The following is an 18,837-nucleotide window of genomic DNA, read 5'->3' on the forward strand; positions in this document are numbered from 1 at the left end:
CCCGAAATGTGTGAGCATGCCTTGTCCGTTGCCAGCACCCTGCCTTGCCGTGCACCCACTCGCAAACAGGCAAGAACGCCAATTGACGTCACGTCGTCATCCCCAGGAACCAGGGACGCCAAGCATCATGTCTGCCAAGAGCAGGTCTCGAGCAGAACCAGCATTAACGGTCTGAGCGTCACCCACCGTGAGGAGCCACGACCAACGGACAGCTGTCAGGAGCTGTAAGAAGCTGTAAGGCTGCCAGGCCGACACCAACCGTCACAAACTCAACTGTCTTCAGCTCACCAACCATCTGACTGCAACTGACTGAAGCAACCATCTGACTGCAACTTAAAATAGCCGTCGCCCAGTTGTCACCAACTGACACAAACTGTCGCAAAACTCTCCAAGCTGTAAGAACTGCTGCCAGCTATCGCCAACTGACCGACAAAAACGGTCCTCTCATCCTTTTTATAGGCGACCCGTCTGGGTGGAGCCTCAAGCAAACTTCATCCAAATCCACCTTGCCTATTGGCGCATCATTGCACGTGACAAACCGCCCCTCTTGCGATCATTCCCGGCCTACGATGCCATGTTTGTGGTGTTGGACGAACGGCAGAAAGCAGCCGTTTGCCAGAATTACCGAGCGAACATGTAAAGCGCTCATAAAACGTCAACAACAATTATCACCTCAATGTTCAGCCCGATACGAAAAGGAGCCAGTTTGTACTTCCCGACCCGGATCTCAACCAATGGTACTCCATCTCTTCTGGATCTGATTTTGACAAATTCCCCTGACAATATCTGCTGCTCTTCCTCCGCCCCAATTGGTTCTTCTGACCACGTCCTTGTCAAAGTAAACATCTCTCTGGCTGTTATTGGAGAACCACCTCAGCACCGTCGAGTCTGGCATTTCACTCAGGTCGACTGTCAGGGTCTTCAAGCAGCCATCAAACTTCTAGACTGGTCTCCCATCGCTACTTTCCCCAACATCAACTCATCTTGGGAATTATTCTTCGCTCTGCAGATCTGGGTAAAATCACAAACTGGTCCAGCCCGTGGAACATGTCTTTCAATCCGGACAAATCTCACACTCACTATATCTCTCCGAAAGGACCGTTTGGAACCCCACCCCTCCCCCCCCATCTACTTTCTCAACAATCCTCTGGAAGAAGTCCTTTCTTTTAAGCTTCTGGGTCTCGCTATCTGCCATGATCTTTCCTAGGAAAGCCACATTTCCAACCTGGCCTTCAAAGCCAGTCGCCAACTGGGAATTCTCCGTCGTGCAAAGTCCTTCCTTCCCACCTGAGCTCCTGACCACATACAAAGCTTTTGTCCGCAGCCTGATGGAGTAATGCTCTCCCGTCTGGGCTGGTGCTCCTGCCTCTCACCTTTCTCGGCTTCACGTTGTGGAAACCAAGGCATTTCGGATAATTGGTATCTCCCGTGGTGAGGCTAAGTCATTGGGCTTCTCACTCTCACCGCAGGCAGGTCGGTGGTCTTTCTGTCTTCTACCGTCTCCTCTCCGTTCTCGCCTCCCCCCCCCCCCACTTTTGTATGCGATTTGTCCCCACCATATTTCTGCAAAGTACTCAAGGTCCACCAGCAACCTCCTTGTGGTAAAACTACCAAAATCACGAATCGCTGCTCACCTTCACCCTTTCATTCCTATTCTTCCTCGCCTTTGGAATAAACTCCCTCACTCTGTTCAATCCCATTCTTCCCTCCAGGCCTTCAAAACAGTTGTTCACCACCACCTCTTATCATCCACCATCTAAATCCTCAATCTTTTCTACCCCCGTTAATCCACCCCAAACCCACCTCCTTCAAATTTCCTGCTTTCCTTCCTGAAAGTCCCTGGGTGTCCATCTTGTATACCCTATGTTCCCCACCCCATCCCTCTCCCTTCCACAGATCTCCTGGTGTCTCTGTTCCCCACTGTTTTGTCCTTCCCACTCCCGCCCCTCTTGTCTCATGCCCCCCTTGCTGTGCATTGTGTGTTAGCTCTCATACGAGCCATGACAAGGTATACATAAAAAATAATATAAATACAACAGTTAATAAATAAGAAAAAAAAGTTTCTTAACCCTTCCTCCAACCCAAGTGCACAATCTCCTTTAGGACCTGTAACAAGACAAAAAAAATCTCTACACAAGCAATTTAAACTGATTTATTGTTATACCGATGAACAGAGAACAAGCGAGGGTAGATTGTATCACTTTTGTTGTACATAGAGTCGAGGGTTGTGGAGGAACACGAAAACAGAATACATCGGGATGTAACAGGAAGAAAAGAGCAGTTTAAAGAGAGGGAGTTGGAGGGGGGGTGTGGGAGAAAATAAAAATATAACTGAAGTGAGCGATGGATAAACTGATTGGGTGAAATGGGTCGGGGGTGATGAGATCTGCCTTGCTTGTCGGATGTCGGATGTCGATGCCGTCGAGCTTGGATGCGTGTGAAAACACCCGTGCTGGCAGATGGTGACGGAAGGAACAGGTACTTCGCTGTCTCTTTCAAACCATCTCTGTTGCACTCCACTCGCTGCACCTTGCAGAACTACAAGTACTACTCAAGTTCTTAACTGCGAATGTAGCACTCTGTTACTCAGACTGAGACTGCTCTTACTGCTGACTCTGTAGTATGCCTTCATATTACATCATTGTTTGTGTTGAAAACCTGGTGTGCCTTGACGCCTTCACAAATAACCAAACGATGTGGCCTGAACTAAATTGTATTTTGAATGGACCCACCTTTCAATATGGCTATTTCTGGTTCAGGTGTGTTGCTGATCAATGTGCTCATACCTTGTGTCTGCCTGTGGGCCTTGGCCAGCACTTATGTGATTCTTCACATTTTATTCGTACATGATTGTTGTTTAGCATTGTATTGTCAACAAGTAAAGAAATGGTTGCAAAGTTGAAAAAATAGATGAGCTCCTGCAGTATTTTGGTGCACTGTGTTTCTGTTGACTATATTTTTTATTATATTATTTAAAGTTTCTGCTGTCTGTGCGGATATTTTCCCCAGAATGATCAATCCATTGCGAGTGGAAACACGACTGCAAATCTTGCGATGACACCTCAACAAGTGGTTGAGAAGTGTGATTTTAAAGGTACAATGAAATATTCTCGCTGTTGTTGCCTTCACCAGAGATCGGATTGCATTTGTGTCAGTTTGTTTGTTGGTTACTTGCGAAATCGAACATTTGCAAGAATATTGGTTGGTTTGTCTATTTGTCTGTCTGTTTGTCTGTCTTTGTCAATGGAAAATATCAAAAGGTTAATCACATAAATCGTCGACTTTTTTTTTTCATGCAATTTACTTGATATCTGCTGTATAAAACTGAAAAACATGGGTGGACCTTGTAGCCTTGGTCGACTAATTTGAGTATGTTTACTAATCACGTACCGTTTGAATGTGAGTTGGACTGCGAGTACGCCTATTTAGTACTTATTAAACCTTGACTACGTCTATTAATTACGGAGTATTGGAACATACATTTTAGACTCTTGAATACCTTTTACATCCTTCAGACCCTTGAGACCACTAAGATTCCTTGACCCTTTGACCTTGAGATACATTGAACCCTCTTTGGATACTTTAGACTTATTTGACCCTTGAGACGTGCAACTACTGTTGGAACATACCCTTTAGATCTTTAGACACCTTAGACCTTTTTGACACCTTTAGCCCATTTTATACCTTTTTGACCCTTTAGACCACTTGGACCGCTTCACCTTCAAGGCCCATGTTGACACTTCATATCCCTTAAGACCTTTTATGACCCCTTGGACCCTTGAAGATATTTAAACCCTTGAGACTGCTTGGTCTCCTTCACCCTTAGATATTTAGACCCCTAAAGACCCTTTGGGCAACTTGGATCCTTTCGACCTTTACACACCCTAGACCTATAGACCTGTTTGACCTCTTTAGATGCACATCACACAAACATCTATAGGTGGTTACTCTTGCAATGTACAGACTATGCTTTTTAAAGCAAATAATGTGCAATCTCCACTCACCCAGACGGTGGTACTCTGCTCGATTGAATCGAAATTGCATGTTGGTTCACTAAATTAGCTCACCAATCAAAACCTCGAAGCATATCATTTGAGGTCAAAGCTCACATAAAATCCGTTTTCATCCGATTGACTTAGAATTTGAACACCGTTTCCATATTGGGTCACAAGCCTATTTTTTGAGGTCAAAAGGTCAAAGCTCGGTCACAAAAATTCATCAATTTTCATCCTCTTCACTTTGAATTTCAAAAGATTGAATATTGGGGTCATAATCGGTTCATCAAAAATCAGAGAGATCGATTTAACAATTTTGACATCTCAACAGTTCCCATGACTATTTCCACCCCATTATCATCAACCGGGGATTTTTGTGAATTTATTATTAGCTTATCTGGAATTTGAATTCCAGATCAGGTATTGTCATCATGCTCTGTCCGTCCGTCTCCTATTTCGATGTCTCCGGCCAAACTGCTGGGCTGATCTTAGTGAAATTTAGCAGCAACGTTCCGCTCCCGACTAACGGGGATTGCAAAGCTCGTTCCAGTCACGCGACTTTAAATAGGTCAAAATGTCCGGCATAGTAAATTTGTTTAAAAATCTTCTTCTCCAGACCCACCAATCAGAATGCTACCAAATTGGAGTTACAACATTAGGCCAGGGTAGGGATGTTAAATTACGGAGATAATGCCGATCACGTTACCGGAAGTGTGTCAAAATGGCCAACTTGATCAACTTTTGGGGAAATTGCATTAATTCCTTTAAAAAAAAATTCATCTCTCAACCCACCAGTCAGAATGCTACCAAATTAGAATTACAACATTAGGCCAGAGCTCAGATAAGCTACAGATGCAGTCATCCTATTTTTTCCATACCTCAATATTTTTTTTCAAGATATCAAATTGAAACTTTCACAGCTTATTTGTACATATGAATGGTAAATGTGAGTGAGATTTGGTCAAACCTAGTCAAAGGTCAAGGGCATCTAAAACCTGCAAAACACCAATTAGGCCACAATTTGCAAAATGTAGCAGCCAAATATATGTGTAACATTTAATCGTGAAAAACACTTGATCGGTCAAATGTTCGAAATTCCCAAATTGCTGTTTCCATGGCAATTGTTGTTTATTTGGACTTGGCAAGTATTTGGACCCTATGCACAACTTCTTGCGAAAATCGAAGATTTTTTTCAAGTGTATTGGTTGGTTGCGTGCATTATTCTGTTTGTCCGTCTGTCTTTATGTTTATCACCTACAGGTCACAATTTTCAACTGATCTTCACGAAACTTCACCACATGGTAGAGTTCGTCATAAGCTTCTTGTTTTTGAGGTCAAAAGGTCAACAAATTTGTCGTATTTCTGAAGTCCTCAATTTTCATCCGATTTGACTTGAAATTTGAAGGGGAGTCAACTCAATATTTGGTTATTGAGTTCAACCACATAATTTTTGAGGTCAACCTTCATCATAAGGTCAACATAGGCCAAAGGTCAACAACTTAGGTGGGATTTATAAAATCCTCAATTTTCATCCCGTGGACTTGAAATTGGAAGAGGATTTGCATATCAGTTCACTGAATTCCACAAACAAGTATTTTAGAAGTCAACATAGGCCAAAAAGTTGACAGTCGTTTCTAAAATTGTCACTTTTCATCCATTTGACTTGACATTGGAAGAGGATTTGTGTATTTTGCCATTGAATTCAACCACCAATTATTTTTTTAAAGGTCAAATTTGTTTTATGGATATTCGTAAGTATCGTGCTCTGCATGACATCTTTCTTGTTTGTCTGTCTGAGCATTATATCTCAAAAAGTTACGGACTGATTTGGACAAAATTTGGTGGACAAGTTGGGTGTGTGACGAGGATGAAATTATTAGATTTTGGTGAAGATCCGGATCCGGAAAATGCAATTTTTGAAAGTGATTCTTTGCCATTGAAATATGTGACTCAAAAACATATGTATACCATATTTCAAATTGTAAATGGGTTTTGACAAAACTTTGTGGATGAGTTGGGAAGGTAACAAGAACAAGCCGATTCGATTTTGTTTTAAGTCCGGATGAAGATCTGTCCTATTAGTGATATACAAAATGTATATAGCGGAGGAATGTACTCTACCAAATGTCGTTCTAGTTTCCTCCGCCACAAAAGGTGAAAGAGGTTATGTTTTCACCCTGCTCTGTTTTTGTTTGTTTGTCTCTTTGTCTGTCTGTCTGTCTGTTTGCAGGATATCTCAAAAAGTTGTAGACGGATTTGGATGAAACTTGGTGGACAGGTTGGGTGTGTGACCATGACACAGATTCGATTTTGGTGAAGTCCGAATCCGGATCTGGATAAAAGTTATTTAATTTGTAAAGTGATTCTTAACCATTGAGAGATAGGGCCAAACACGATATATATATATATATATATATATATATATATATATATATATATATATATATATATATATATATATATATATATATATATATATATATATATAGTGTGATTACCTCCACCACCGAAGGTGAAGGAGGTGGTTTTTTTCACCTCTTTCTGTCTGTTGGGTAGTCGATCGAGTCGAGAAAAAAAAAATTCAATTTTTTTTTTTTTTTTTGAGATTTGTTCTACCCTTATTATCAGTATTTCCGTCAATATGTTTGTCTGTCTGTCCCTCTGTTCGGTCCAGTGCTCCGTTAATACAATGGCGATTTCGATGAAACTTGCTTGGTAGGTTCGTACCATAACCTAGTTGTGTGTAAATAAGAACCGTTGCTATGGACACCACCGTTGCCTAGCAACGGGACTTTGAAATTTTTGAAAAATCATAAAAAAATTATTTTTTCAAAAATCGGGCCACGAGCGACTGTGGGCAGTACATTCTGCCATATTGTCAAAAATTTCCAGCCGGATCTTAGGAAAACTGTCGGAGAAGATAGACTTTGAATGAAACCTGGTCGAAAACAAAAAAAAACGAAGTTCGTTATATCTCAGAGACTATGAGTCAGATATACATGAAATTGGTATGGTAGGTTCATGGTATGTCCTAGTTATGTGTGAGAAAGAACCATAGATAAGGACCCCTCCGTTGCCTAGCAACGGCCGAAAAACCTCAATGTGGGGGTATTTTAACGAAAAAACAATCTGCAGCATTAATCCTTGAAGCTAGAATCATGAATTTTCTTGTGCTTAATACTCGGGTCATTCCCCATCGAACGGGCCCATCACGTCAGGTTCTATTGGGTAGTCGACTACCCATGTCCGCCTACCGTCTTGTCTGTCTGTTTGTTTGTCTGTGTACAGGATATCTCAAAAAGTTGAAGATGGATTTGGATGAAACTTGGTGGACAGGTTTGATGTTTGACAAGGACAAAGTGATTCGATTTTGGTGAAGATCCAGATCTGACTACTATAATTTTTAAGTGATTCTTCACCATTGAGTGATCCGGCCAAAAACGATATATAGCACGATATCTCAAAAATGTATTTGGCCCGATATGTTCTCATGAATCAGGCATTACGGGGCGGAGGTATGCCCTCTAGCGAGTGCCATTCTCGTTATTGCTGTTTTGTTGTAAATTTTCCTTTTCATTTCAGCCCAGACAAAAAAAGAAGAAGAAAAGGTTTGTTTTGTGGTGTTTTTATATTTTAAATTGTTCTTTGTTTTTGAGTAATTATTGTCGTTTCCTTTCCCAGATGTGATGATGCGGTTGAACCTGTCTGACACAGCAAAATGGAGTAATGCATCATCTATTTCTTCAGCTGTGGAGTGTGCTGACCCGAGTGGAACAATCAAGCAAGCTGGACAAAATCAAAGTTTGTTTATGGATGGAGGTGTACGTATGGATCCAAGTCAACCAAACCCACCAAAACGTAGATGTCAGCTTCAGCCTCTCATTTCAGATGATCCATTACCTTTGGCTTTTATTCCAACTCTGGCTGGGATAAAATATGAGCAAGTATTGGAGCCGAAGCCTGGTGCAGTGAAGAATACAATCGTGCTGGAAAATGAAATTATTGACACAACAAGGTGTCGCACAATGGACTTTTCTGGAACACAGGCAGGACCAAAGGTTGCTGGCCAGTTCCTTGTGCCACAGACTTGTGCAGTGGAGAAAACATTCATGTTTGAAGATGACAACATGGCAACGAGAGGATGCCACATAGCAGCTTCTTCTAGACATCAAGTGGGGCTTGAGGTGAACAGTCAGGTCTTAGTTCCAAACACTCAAACATTGGAGTTACCAATGCCATTTGAACACACAGAAATGAGCCCAACCAAGAGCTACACTGAGGCCTTTGTTAAGCCTCAATCACAGCCAAATGCTCCGAGTCAGGTCCTTGAGCCACAAATTTGTGAAATGGTGCACTCAGTCCTGTATGGCGATGAGAATATGGATTTGACAAAGTGTCACGCAGCAGCCTTTTCCGAGTCTCAACCAAGTCTTGTTGCTCAGAGTGTTGTCGTTCCACAGTCTGGTGCATTGGATAAAACAACTGTATTTGAAAATGAAAATATGGCTATGACAAGATGTCACACTGTGACCTTGTCTGAACATCAAATAGGACTTGATGTTGAGAATCTCATCTTTGTTCCACAGACTTGTGGAGTGGAGAAAACCACTGTTACTGAAGATAAGAAAACGGATACATCACGGTGCAGCCTGGCGGCCTCTTTTGAACCTCAAATACAATCGAAGGCTGATCAATTACTTGTCTTCCAGACTCGTGCAATGGAGCACTCGATCATGTATGGAGATGAGAATATGGAAATGACAAAGTGCCACACAGGAGCGTTTTCCGAGTCTCAAACAAGTCTTGTTGCTCAGAGTGTTGTCGTTCCACAGTCTGATGCATTGGAAAAAACAACTGTGTTTGAAGATGAAAATATGGCTATGACAGGATGTCATACCATGGCCTTGTCTGATCATCAAACAGAGCTTGATGCTGAGAATGTCATCTTTGGTTCACAGACTCATGAAGTGAAGAAAACTGTTGGTGAAGATAAGAAAATGGATTTGTCACTGTGCAGCCTGGTGGCCTCTTTTGAACCTCAACCAAGGTCGAGGACACATGATCAGTTACTTGCGCCACAGACTGTTGTGTTGGATAAAACAACTGTGTTCGAAAATTGCAATATGGATATGACAAGATGTCACTCTTCAGGCTTTTCTGCATCTCCACCAAGGGTTGAGGCTCCTCAGGGTCTGATTGTTGAGCCACAGACTCAAATAGTGGAGTTACCAACTCCATTTGAACACAAAAAAATGAACACAACTAAGAGCTATGTGGAGATCTTTTCTCAGCCTCAACCAAGGCCAAATGTTCCAAGTGACGTCCTTGTCCCACAGATTAGTGCAATGGAGCACTCAGTTGTGTATGGAGATGAGAATATGGAAATGACAAAGTGCCACACAGCAGCCTTTTCCGAGTCTCAACCAAGTCTTGTTGCTCAGAGTATTGTCGTTGTTCCACAGTCTGGTGCATTGGATAAAACAACTGTATTTGAAGATGAAAATATGGCTATGACAGGATGTCACACTGTGACCTTGTCTGAACATCAAATTGGACTTGATGCTGAGAATCTCATCTTCGTTCCTCAGACTCGTGAAGTGGAGAAAACCACTGTTACTGAAGATAAGAAAACGCATACATCACGGTGCAGCCTGGCGGCCTCTTTTGAACCTCAAACACAACCGAAGGCTGATCATTTACTTGTCTCACAGACTAGTGCAATGGAGCACTCGGTTTTGTATGGAGATGAGAATATGGATATGACAAAGTGCCACACAGCAGCCTTTTCCGAGTTTCAACCAAGTCTTGTTGCTCAGAGTGTTGTTGTTCTACCGTCTGGTGCATTGGATAAAACGACTGTGTTTGAAGATGAAAATATGGCTATGACAGGATGTCACACTGTGACCTCGTCTGAACATCGAATTGGAGTTGATGCTGAGAATCTCATCTTCGTTCCTCAGACTCGTGAAGTGGAGAAAACCACTGTTACTGAAGATAAGAAAATGGATACATCACAGTGCCGCCAGGTGGCCTCTTTTGAACCTCAAACAAAATTGAAGGCTGATAAATTACTTGGCACACAGACTAGTGCAATGGAGCACTCAGTTGTGTATGGAGATGAGAATATGGATATGACAAAGTGCCACACAGCAGCCTTTTCCGAGTCTCAATCAAGTTTTGTTGCTCAGAGTGTTGTTGTCGTTCCACAGTCTGGTGCATTGGATAAAACAACTGTGTTTGAAGATGAAAATATGGCTATGACAGGATGTCATACCATGGCCTTGTCTGATCATCAATCAGGGCTTGATGCTGAGAATCTCGTCTTTGTTCGACGGACACGTGAAGTGGAGAAAACCACTGTTACTGAAGATACAAATATGGATACGTCACATTGCCACACAGCAGCCGTTTGTGAACCTCAAATAAAATTGAAGGCTGATCAATTACTTATGCCACTGACTGATTCATTGCTTCAACCAACTGTGTTTGAAAATGACAATATGGATATGACAAAGTGTGACACTTCAGCTTTTTCTACATTACATCCAAGGTTTGTGGCTCAGAGTCTGGCTGTTGGGCCAGAGACAAACTCGGTGAACAAAACACTTTGTTTTGAAGGCAAAAAAATGAACACAACCAAGAGCTGCGCTGAGAGCTTAGTTCAGGCTCAACCACGACAAAATGCTCCACGTCAGGTCCTTGTGCCACAGACTTGTGCAATGGAGCACTCGGTTCTGTATGGAGATGAGAATATGGAAATTACAAGGTGTCACACAGCAGCCTTGTCTGAATCTCAACCAAGGGTTATTGCTCAAAGTGTTGCCGCCGTCCCACAGACTCGCGCATTGGATAAAACAACTGTGTTTGAAGATGAAAATATGGCTATGACAGGATGTCATACCATGGCCTTATCCGAACGTCAAACAGGGTTTAATGCTGAGAATCTCATCTTTGTTTCACAGACTCGTGAAGCGGAGAAAACAACTGTTACTGAAGATAAGAATATGGATACGTCACGGTGCGATACAGCGGCCTTTTTTGAAGCTCAACCAAGGTTGAAGGCTGATGAATTACTTGTGCCACTGACTGGTGCGTTGTTGCAAACGACTGTGTTTTTAAATGACAGTATGGATATGACAAAGTGTGACACTTCAGCTTTTTATCCCTCGAGACCAAGGTTTGAGGCTCGGAGTCTGGTTGTTGGGCCACGGACTCAGACATTGAAGAAAACACCTGTTTTGGAAAACAAAGAAATTAACAGAATCAAGAACTACACTGAGACCATTCCTCAGCTTCAACCATGGCTTAATGCTCCGAGTCAGGTCTTTGTGCCACAGACCAGTGCAATGGAGCACTCTGTCATATATGGAGATGAGAATATGGAAATGACGAGGTGTCACACAGCAGCCTTTTCCGAATCTCAACCAAGGCTTATTGCTCAGAGTAGTGCCTTTGCCCCACGTACTCGTGCACTCGATAAAACAACCGTGTTTGGTGATGGGAATATGTCTGTGACAGCTTGTAACACTGCAGCCTTTTCTGAACTTCAAGCAGGTCTCGAGGCTGAGAGGCGCATCCTTGTTCCACAGACTTGTGCAGATGAGCATGCAGTTATGTTTAAAGACTTGAATGTAACCAAGAGCCATATCAAGGCCTTTTCTCAGCCTCAACCAAGGGCTAATCCCCCAAATGAGCTCTTTGAGTCACAGAATAGTTCAGTGAAGCATGCAGCAGTGATGCCTGGAAATGAGAATATCATTAAGACGTGTGGCCTGATAGGTTTTGCTCGAGCAGAAACAACATTCCAGGCTGAGGATGAGATATTTTTGCCACAGACGTTGCACCCCCCTCAACCAGTCATTTTAGACAAGGTGAATGTGGACACAACGAGCAATAACATTGGGGCCTTATTAGAATCTCATCTAGGGTCTAAGACTGGTGCAGTCTATGTACCAAAGACTGGTGGAGTGATTGCAGCCTTATACAAAGATGAGTATGTGGATACGAGGAAGTTCCAGAGGGAGGGCTCGTCAAAACTTCAAGCTGGCCTTGAGGCAGAGGGTCGTGTCTTTTTGCCACCGACTCGTACAATCCAGTGTACAGGCTTGATTGGAAATGAAGATGTGGATACGATGCAGAGCCGCACTGCAACTGAGCTTCAACCGGAGATTAAGGCTGTGATTGAAAACCTGGATACGAGTAAGGACTTTCTGGAAACAACACATTTTGCTTTCTGATAACAGTGCCAATGGATGTTAATGTGGATGATGCCCCAATGAAGCCTATATATGACCAGTCAGAAAGAAATAAACAAAAACCTGTCGGGAAGGTATTCTAAAAAAAAAAAAAAAATGCCAAACGAGCTCGGGATGGTCTCACTGATGTCACAATCCTTTTACATATTGCCATTATGACATATTTTGACATTTTTGGCATGGGTGACTGTGTCGCAATAGTAACAATTGTAATTATTTTGTATGCAGCCGGGGCTGCTGGTTCCATCATTGCTGGGAGTGCGGCTTTGCCTCTGGTGCCGTACTCCCTGCAGGTTAGGGAATTGATTTGGAATTTGTCCAGGGTGCTGGCGATAGCTCGCTTGCTCTTCGTGAAGGACACCGTGGGATCTTTAACGTCCAACAACTTATGATTGCAGATGGGACGCCCAGTGTAATGTACATCTGAGGGATGGCATACTTGTCCTGCCTGCGAGACACCAGGATGACAGTTGGTAGCTGAACTAAGATTCAAACCCAGGCTAGACAGCTCAGAAGTGAGTTTGCCTACCTCGAGGGCCAGTGGTTCCCAAACTTTTTTTTGTCCATTACCCAAAATTTGAAATCACATTTGCCTCGCAACCCAAATGATACTGATACCTAGTGTACCTATGATAAAAATTGTCAGAGAAAATGCTTTTGACATGTAACCCCCCCCCTCAAAAACTGAGATTTTGAGGGGGGGTCAAGTTTGGGTCATGACCCTGGGTTTGGGAACCTGCCAGTCCAGTATCAATTGTATGAAGAGGTCAATGTGGGAGGGAATTGTAGATTTGTGGTGGTGGTTTGTGTAATTGTGTATTGTAACGGTGGTCCATTGCGTGGTCTCGTCAAATCCTCCACCCAGACGATCAATTTAGCAACGCCTTGTCTAGAAAGACCATCATCTGGGAAAGCCGAAATCCTTTCTTCCATTTCAGATGTGCAGAAACTTTGAGGTCTGTCGCCTCCAGTAATTTCCCCATTAATTAGAATGTGGGGCTGAGCAAGCCCAACGAAATTAACTGCAATTTTACAACCTCATGAGGATTTCGCACCAAATTTCCTTGAACCATGCCGTGTTTATTATGCCAGATCATGAACCACACACCATGCCGACATTCCAAGGATGATAACAGGTTTAATAAATGGTTTCCAAGGAATGTGGAGAACAAGAGAACAAATTCACACGTGTCGCAGTTTTTATGACTACAATTAATTGCACAAGCTTCGATGGCTTATCATTATCTTTATTTCTTTTCCATGACAGATATTAAGACAGACAGGGTCACACGACGCAAAAGAAAACCTGTCCCCACATCCTGTCGTTTGCATGTGGTCGGTGCTGTGGTTCGAGGGGGGGGCGGTGAGGGGGAGAGCTATTGTGGTGGAGTTTGGGGGAGGGGGATAGATTGTCTAGGTGGACAACATCCAGCTTTGTTGGGGCTTGGGGTATGCGCGTCTGTTCAGCGGCACAGTACCTCGTGTCACACTTGTAGTCTTGTGTTAAGAACTCTCTGAGCCCAACTCTAACTGCCCCGAACCCACTCGTTCACCATACTCGACTCGACTCTTCGAGCTCTACGCCTCAACTTCTAACATCCCCGAGCTGCAAACGCCCCTCAGCTTGTCTTACTTGCGACTGTGCGCCGATTGGTTCTCTGTCAGACCTTGCAACACATACACTATTGCGAGCGGTTTCAGGTGGTTTTGGTGGTTCTTTGGTTAAAAAAAAAGCGTTACTTTTTCAGGGAGGTGGCGGGGGGGGGGGGGTGAGCATAGCCTTGCCCACTGAGCCGACTTGTTGGTAATTCACTTTAAATAAAAGCAAATAGACATTGTAAAGGGAATGATTTAAAGCAGGTGTTCCCAAACCCATGGTCGCAACCTGAACTTGGGTCGCGAGTACCTTCTGATGGTCGCGGATGACCCCCTATCCCCCCCAAATGAAAAACTGTACATTTTAAATACTAGCAAGTTTAAATGTAAAGAAGGACCACCTTACAAGAGAGGCAAAAATAATGAAAAATGGCTGTATTGCAATATTTTGCTTCGACATGCTGCTTGATCTTACAGCCATATACTGTATTCAAATTTGGCAGCTTGTCACCTTTTCACAAATTCCAGTTTTTGAGGGGGGTTTTTCATGTCAAAAACATTTTCTCCAACAATTTTTATGGTAGGTGCTGGTACTATTTACCAGGTGCATGAGATTTTAAATTTTTTGTCGTGGTCAAAATTTTTTGGGAGCCTCCGATTTAAATCCAAGTGGGGGGTCGTGGGAACGGTGCGGAACGTTTGTAGACACATTATGGAGGAGGGGTGGCGATTACCATCTCCTGAACAAACTTCGACACGTACTCTTATCATTTTTACAACAGAAATCGCACACTTGTGCTGAACATGTACTAATGGTACAACTAATCTACTTTATCCCCATTGCCCCCTATTTTGTCCCCACCACAGTATTTTATTTGTTGTGAGGGAAAATGTCCAAAATATGTCATGGCTATCAGAAAAAGGATTGTGGTGTTATTTCTAACTTGCTTCGTTGTTTTTGGGGGATTCCATCCTGACATGTTTTTTCTGACTTTCGTTTTTAGGGTGGTGGGGGGGGGGGCAGCGGGTGGGAAATATATATATATATATATATATATATATATATATATATATATATATATATATATATATATATATATATATATATATATATATATATATACATATAGTTATATATATATATACATATAGTTATATATATATATATATATATATATATATATATATATATATATAGTTATATATATATATATATATATATATATATATATATAGTTATATATATATATAGTTATGTAAATCGTATCATGTGGTAAATTGTGGTTCAATTGTCAAGTGGAAATCAAGTGTTGAAGTACTTTGATTTGTGCATGTATTGTAGTCCAATTGAGATGTGCGTGAAATAATATCAGTAATTCAGGTGACACTGCAGGTTTATGTGGACGCGCCTAGTATGATATTGCATCACCATTTCATTGTATGAAACAAATGCAGGGGTCAGCCTCAGCTAGTATTCAAAGTTAACTCCAGTATTTTCAATCATTCAAACAAAGCAAGAAGTGACCTTGCAACTCCATAATGTTTACTGTCAAGGTTTCCGCAAGCAACTGTGGTGTAGTGTTCATTGTATACCTTGAATCTCCCTCATTATATGGATGTAATAAATTGTCATGAAGTTTTATATGCTTGTATGAACAGAAATTTCATGCATGTCCTGTGTACAATCGTCCTTGAGCCCCGTTTGTTGATAGACACACTGTTTGATTGAAGCATTTAGGGCAGCTGACCTTTCCCGTCGACAATATGATGGCGGACATGTTGAGAGGTCCTCCAAGTATCGTCCGAAAGTGGTTGAACCTTCTCTTCCTGGCGAGAATAAAATCTGCAGCTCTTATTCACACCAAAACATTGTGAGAAAACGGATTATTTACAAATGCTGATTGTGTTTGTGTAATCATTGTTATTTATTATTACAGGTTCATTATGCGATTACTTCGAACTGTTTGATAATGTACAAATGAAAATGTTATTTTCAGTTTCATCTTCACTTGCTTTTGGAAAAAATCAAACTTTACAAAGACTCCCATCTGAAAACTTTCAATTGTTATGTGCAAGGGATTAATTGAAAATATTAACACTTCGGCCACCTTTTTGCAACCAGTTTGATGCGGCCGAGCTTCGCAGAAATGCACATTTACATCTTGTTTTTTGTTTGTTTTTTGCAACAGGAAACAAATTGTAAACCTTGAGGTGGCTTTTTATTTTGAAATACCATGTTAATGAGTGGAAAATGTAGCATTTATCTGTTATCATTGAGAAGCAACAACTATTGGTACTGTTGTCTTGGACTGTCAGGATAGCCCAGCCCCTAGAAGTTTGCGTACACACCTCTGAGCTGTCTTAGCCCAGGTTCAAATCTCGAGATAGCTATTAACTGTCACCCCTGTGTTGCCCAAGCAGGGTGAGACATCAATGTGCATGCCGTCCCATGGAAGTATGTTAAGCCGGAGAACCCACCTGCCAGGGCTCGTTGGTATAGACATTGAAGATCCTATGGCATCTTTGGTGAATGTATGCCAGTTGTCTCTGACCCCCTTGAACAAATTAGAAATTCATGCATTTACGTATAGGTGGAACTGCATCAGCAATGATGCAACCAGTCGGCTGAATTCAGAATTGAATCCCAGTCCAATATCCATTCGCTAACAATAATTGATGGCATCTGCAGCTCGTGGTTGTGTGACATGGGAATGCGTTTGGTGCTAAGCTTAATTGCCAATCGTTTTTCAACTCTTTGCTGGTTCACACTATTTGGCAAATTGTCTACTCTTTGAGCTTCTAACATGAGCATTATATGTCGTTGAATAGGAGAAGCAATTGGTGGAGTTGGAATAATACTTAAATCTTCTTTACTCAACAACCTTATATCAATCACCAAAGTGTCGGATCGGATTGTATTTGCAATATTTAAAAGAGCCATAAAACGTGTGTTGTATCCTGCTACTCTCTAACAAACGTCAGTGCTTTATCAAGTGTGGCGGAGTTCTATGAAAGCCTCACCTAGATAATGTCATCTATCCCTACACATTCTTGTCTTGGACTTGGAGGGGATTTTAATGCCCAGGTATTGAACGGCTTTTCTTTCCATCGCGCCACCAACAGAAATGGACAGTTCCTTCTTGATTTCATACATCAGCATGACCTTTCAATTACTAACATTCTCTTTCAAAAACCCAAATCAAGACTGGGCATTCTGTGCTCCAAACAATAAAAAAAACCATCTCAAATTGATTTCATCCTTTGTCTTAAAAGATGGAGTAACAGTATCATGGATTCTCAAGCTCGATCCTTATCAGACCCTATTGGCTCTGACATAATTGGTTGTGCAAAGATAAGGCTTAGCATTGGATCAAAAAAGAACACAAACTTGTCCAGACTCATTGGGATATTGTCTCTATCAATCCTCACATTGCCTTCCGAATGGAAAATCAAATGTCTACTGAATGGGATGTATTCGAAAGAAATCAATTGAGCACATATAAAGATTTTGTTGATGCAAGTAATAAAGTTGGTTTGACTATTGCTACCAAGAAAACATGTTAAAACTAGTGTTCAAGGAACTGCTGAAGTAAACGCTGCCCGTGAACCTGTCTTCAGTGCACAGACTGAGACTGTATCGACAACATAAGTTGCATTACGTGATGCGAATGATGAAGCCCAGGAAAAGCGGTTTCACAATTCACTTGGTGGGGGTGGGGGCGGTGGTTGATAAAGAGGAATCAACCAGTGCCATTCCGTAATGCCTGGAATCTCGTGAAATGTCTTTCTGGAAAGAAATCTAAAACCGTTTTTATCCAAGGTGAGAATCTCTTAGATTCCTGGAAAACTCATTTCCAAAAACTGCTCGCTTCTGACAATGCGAGCCTGCCCAACAATCCGATCGATCCCATTTTTGAGGTCAATTCCAATGTTACTGCTGGCATCTTTCCTCAGCAGAACTTGACTTGGCAATGAAACAAATGCAACTTGGAAAAGCTCCCAGTCTCTGGTATCCCAATCGAAGTCTGGTGACTTCCGAAGATAAGAAAATATCTCTGAAATTCTGCAATGAAACATACCGAGGGAAGTGCCCTTCAGAATGGGGGAAAGCTGGCATTGTACCAATACCCAAGAAAGGAAATCTAACGCTTCCTGAAAACTGCCGTGGAATAAGTTTAACTCAAACAGCAGCAACAACATGCAATCGTCTCCTTAACATAATTCGCTCTGAATTATAAAAGATCCTACGCCCAATTCATAATGTTTTAGTCTATTGAGGAAGTACGTAACCACCAAAAAGAGGCTGCTATCGTCTTAGACTTCAGGAAAGCCTCCCGACTCGGTTGATAAGAATAAGCTTTTCCAAATTCTATACTCGTATTGCATCCCTGAGTCTATTGTGAAGGCCATAGAAATTATGTATGGAGATACCTCTGCAGTGGTATCTACTCCTGAAGGAGAGACTGCAACTTTTCAAATCGACAATGGAGTTCTTCAAGGTAACTGGCTCAATCCTTACCCTGTTTACCATTGCCTTGGACTCTGCCCGAAGAATTGTGATTGAAGATTGGGATGGTTTAATTCCCTCCCAGCATAGAAGTCGCAGACATCCATCTCAGCACATTTCTGACCTCGACTTTACTGACGACACAGCGCTCCTCAGACATGTTGAGCAAAGCTGAACTTGTACTTCACAAGGTTGAAACTGCTACTGGGTCGATTGGGCTCGTACTTGATGCTGAAAAGATTAAGCAAATGCACGTTAATCCTTCTGCTGAGTGTGCTCCACTTACTGTTGCCAGAAGTCCAATCGAGTCCAATCAAGACTTGGAATGCAGACACACTCAGTGTGACTTGGAATGCAAAAATGCTCAGGTGTGGACAGCAGTTTACGCTCTCCATAAAGTTTGGAGATCTCCAGTTCGCAGATGGAGTAGGCTAAGGGTCTTCAAAACTACAATTGAGTCGATCCTTCTTTATAGGTGTGAATC

The 18,837-nt window shown here is 42.1% G+C and overlaps 1 protein-coding gene across 1 annotated transcript in view; it reads left to right on the forward strand.

The window, feature by feature from the left end:
* The window catches only part of KNL1 (kinetochore scaffold 1), a 126,249-nt gene that overhangs the window by 55,651 nt on the left and 51,761 nt on the right, over positions 1–18,837 (forward strand). The window contains 3 exon segments of the mRNA XM_085895882.1: positions 3,010–3,094; positions 7,677–12,194; positions 15,578–15,717. Of these exon segments, the coding sequence (XP_085752008.1) occupies positions 3,010–3,094; positions 7,677–12,194; positions 15,578–15,717 (4,743 nt within the window).

Source organism: Eptatretus burgeri, chromosome 9, assembly GCF_056783735.1.
Source record: "Eptatretus burgeri isolate ZD-2024b chromosome 9, Ebu_testis_v1, whole genome shotgun sequence".
Classification (NCBI taxonomy): Eukaryota; Metazoa; Chordata; class Myxini; order Myxiniformes; family Myxinidae; genus Eptatretus; species Eptatretus burgeri.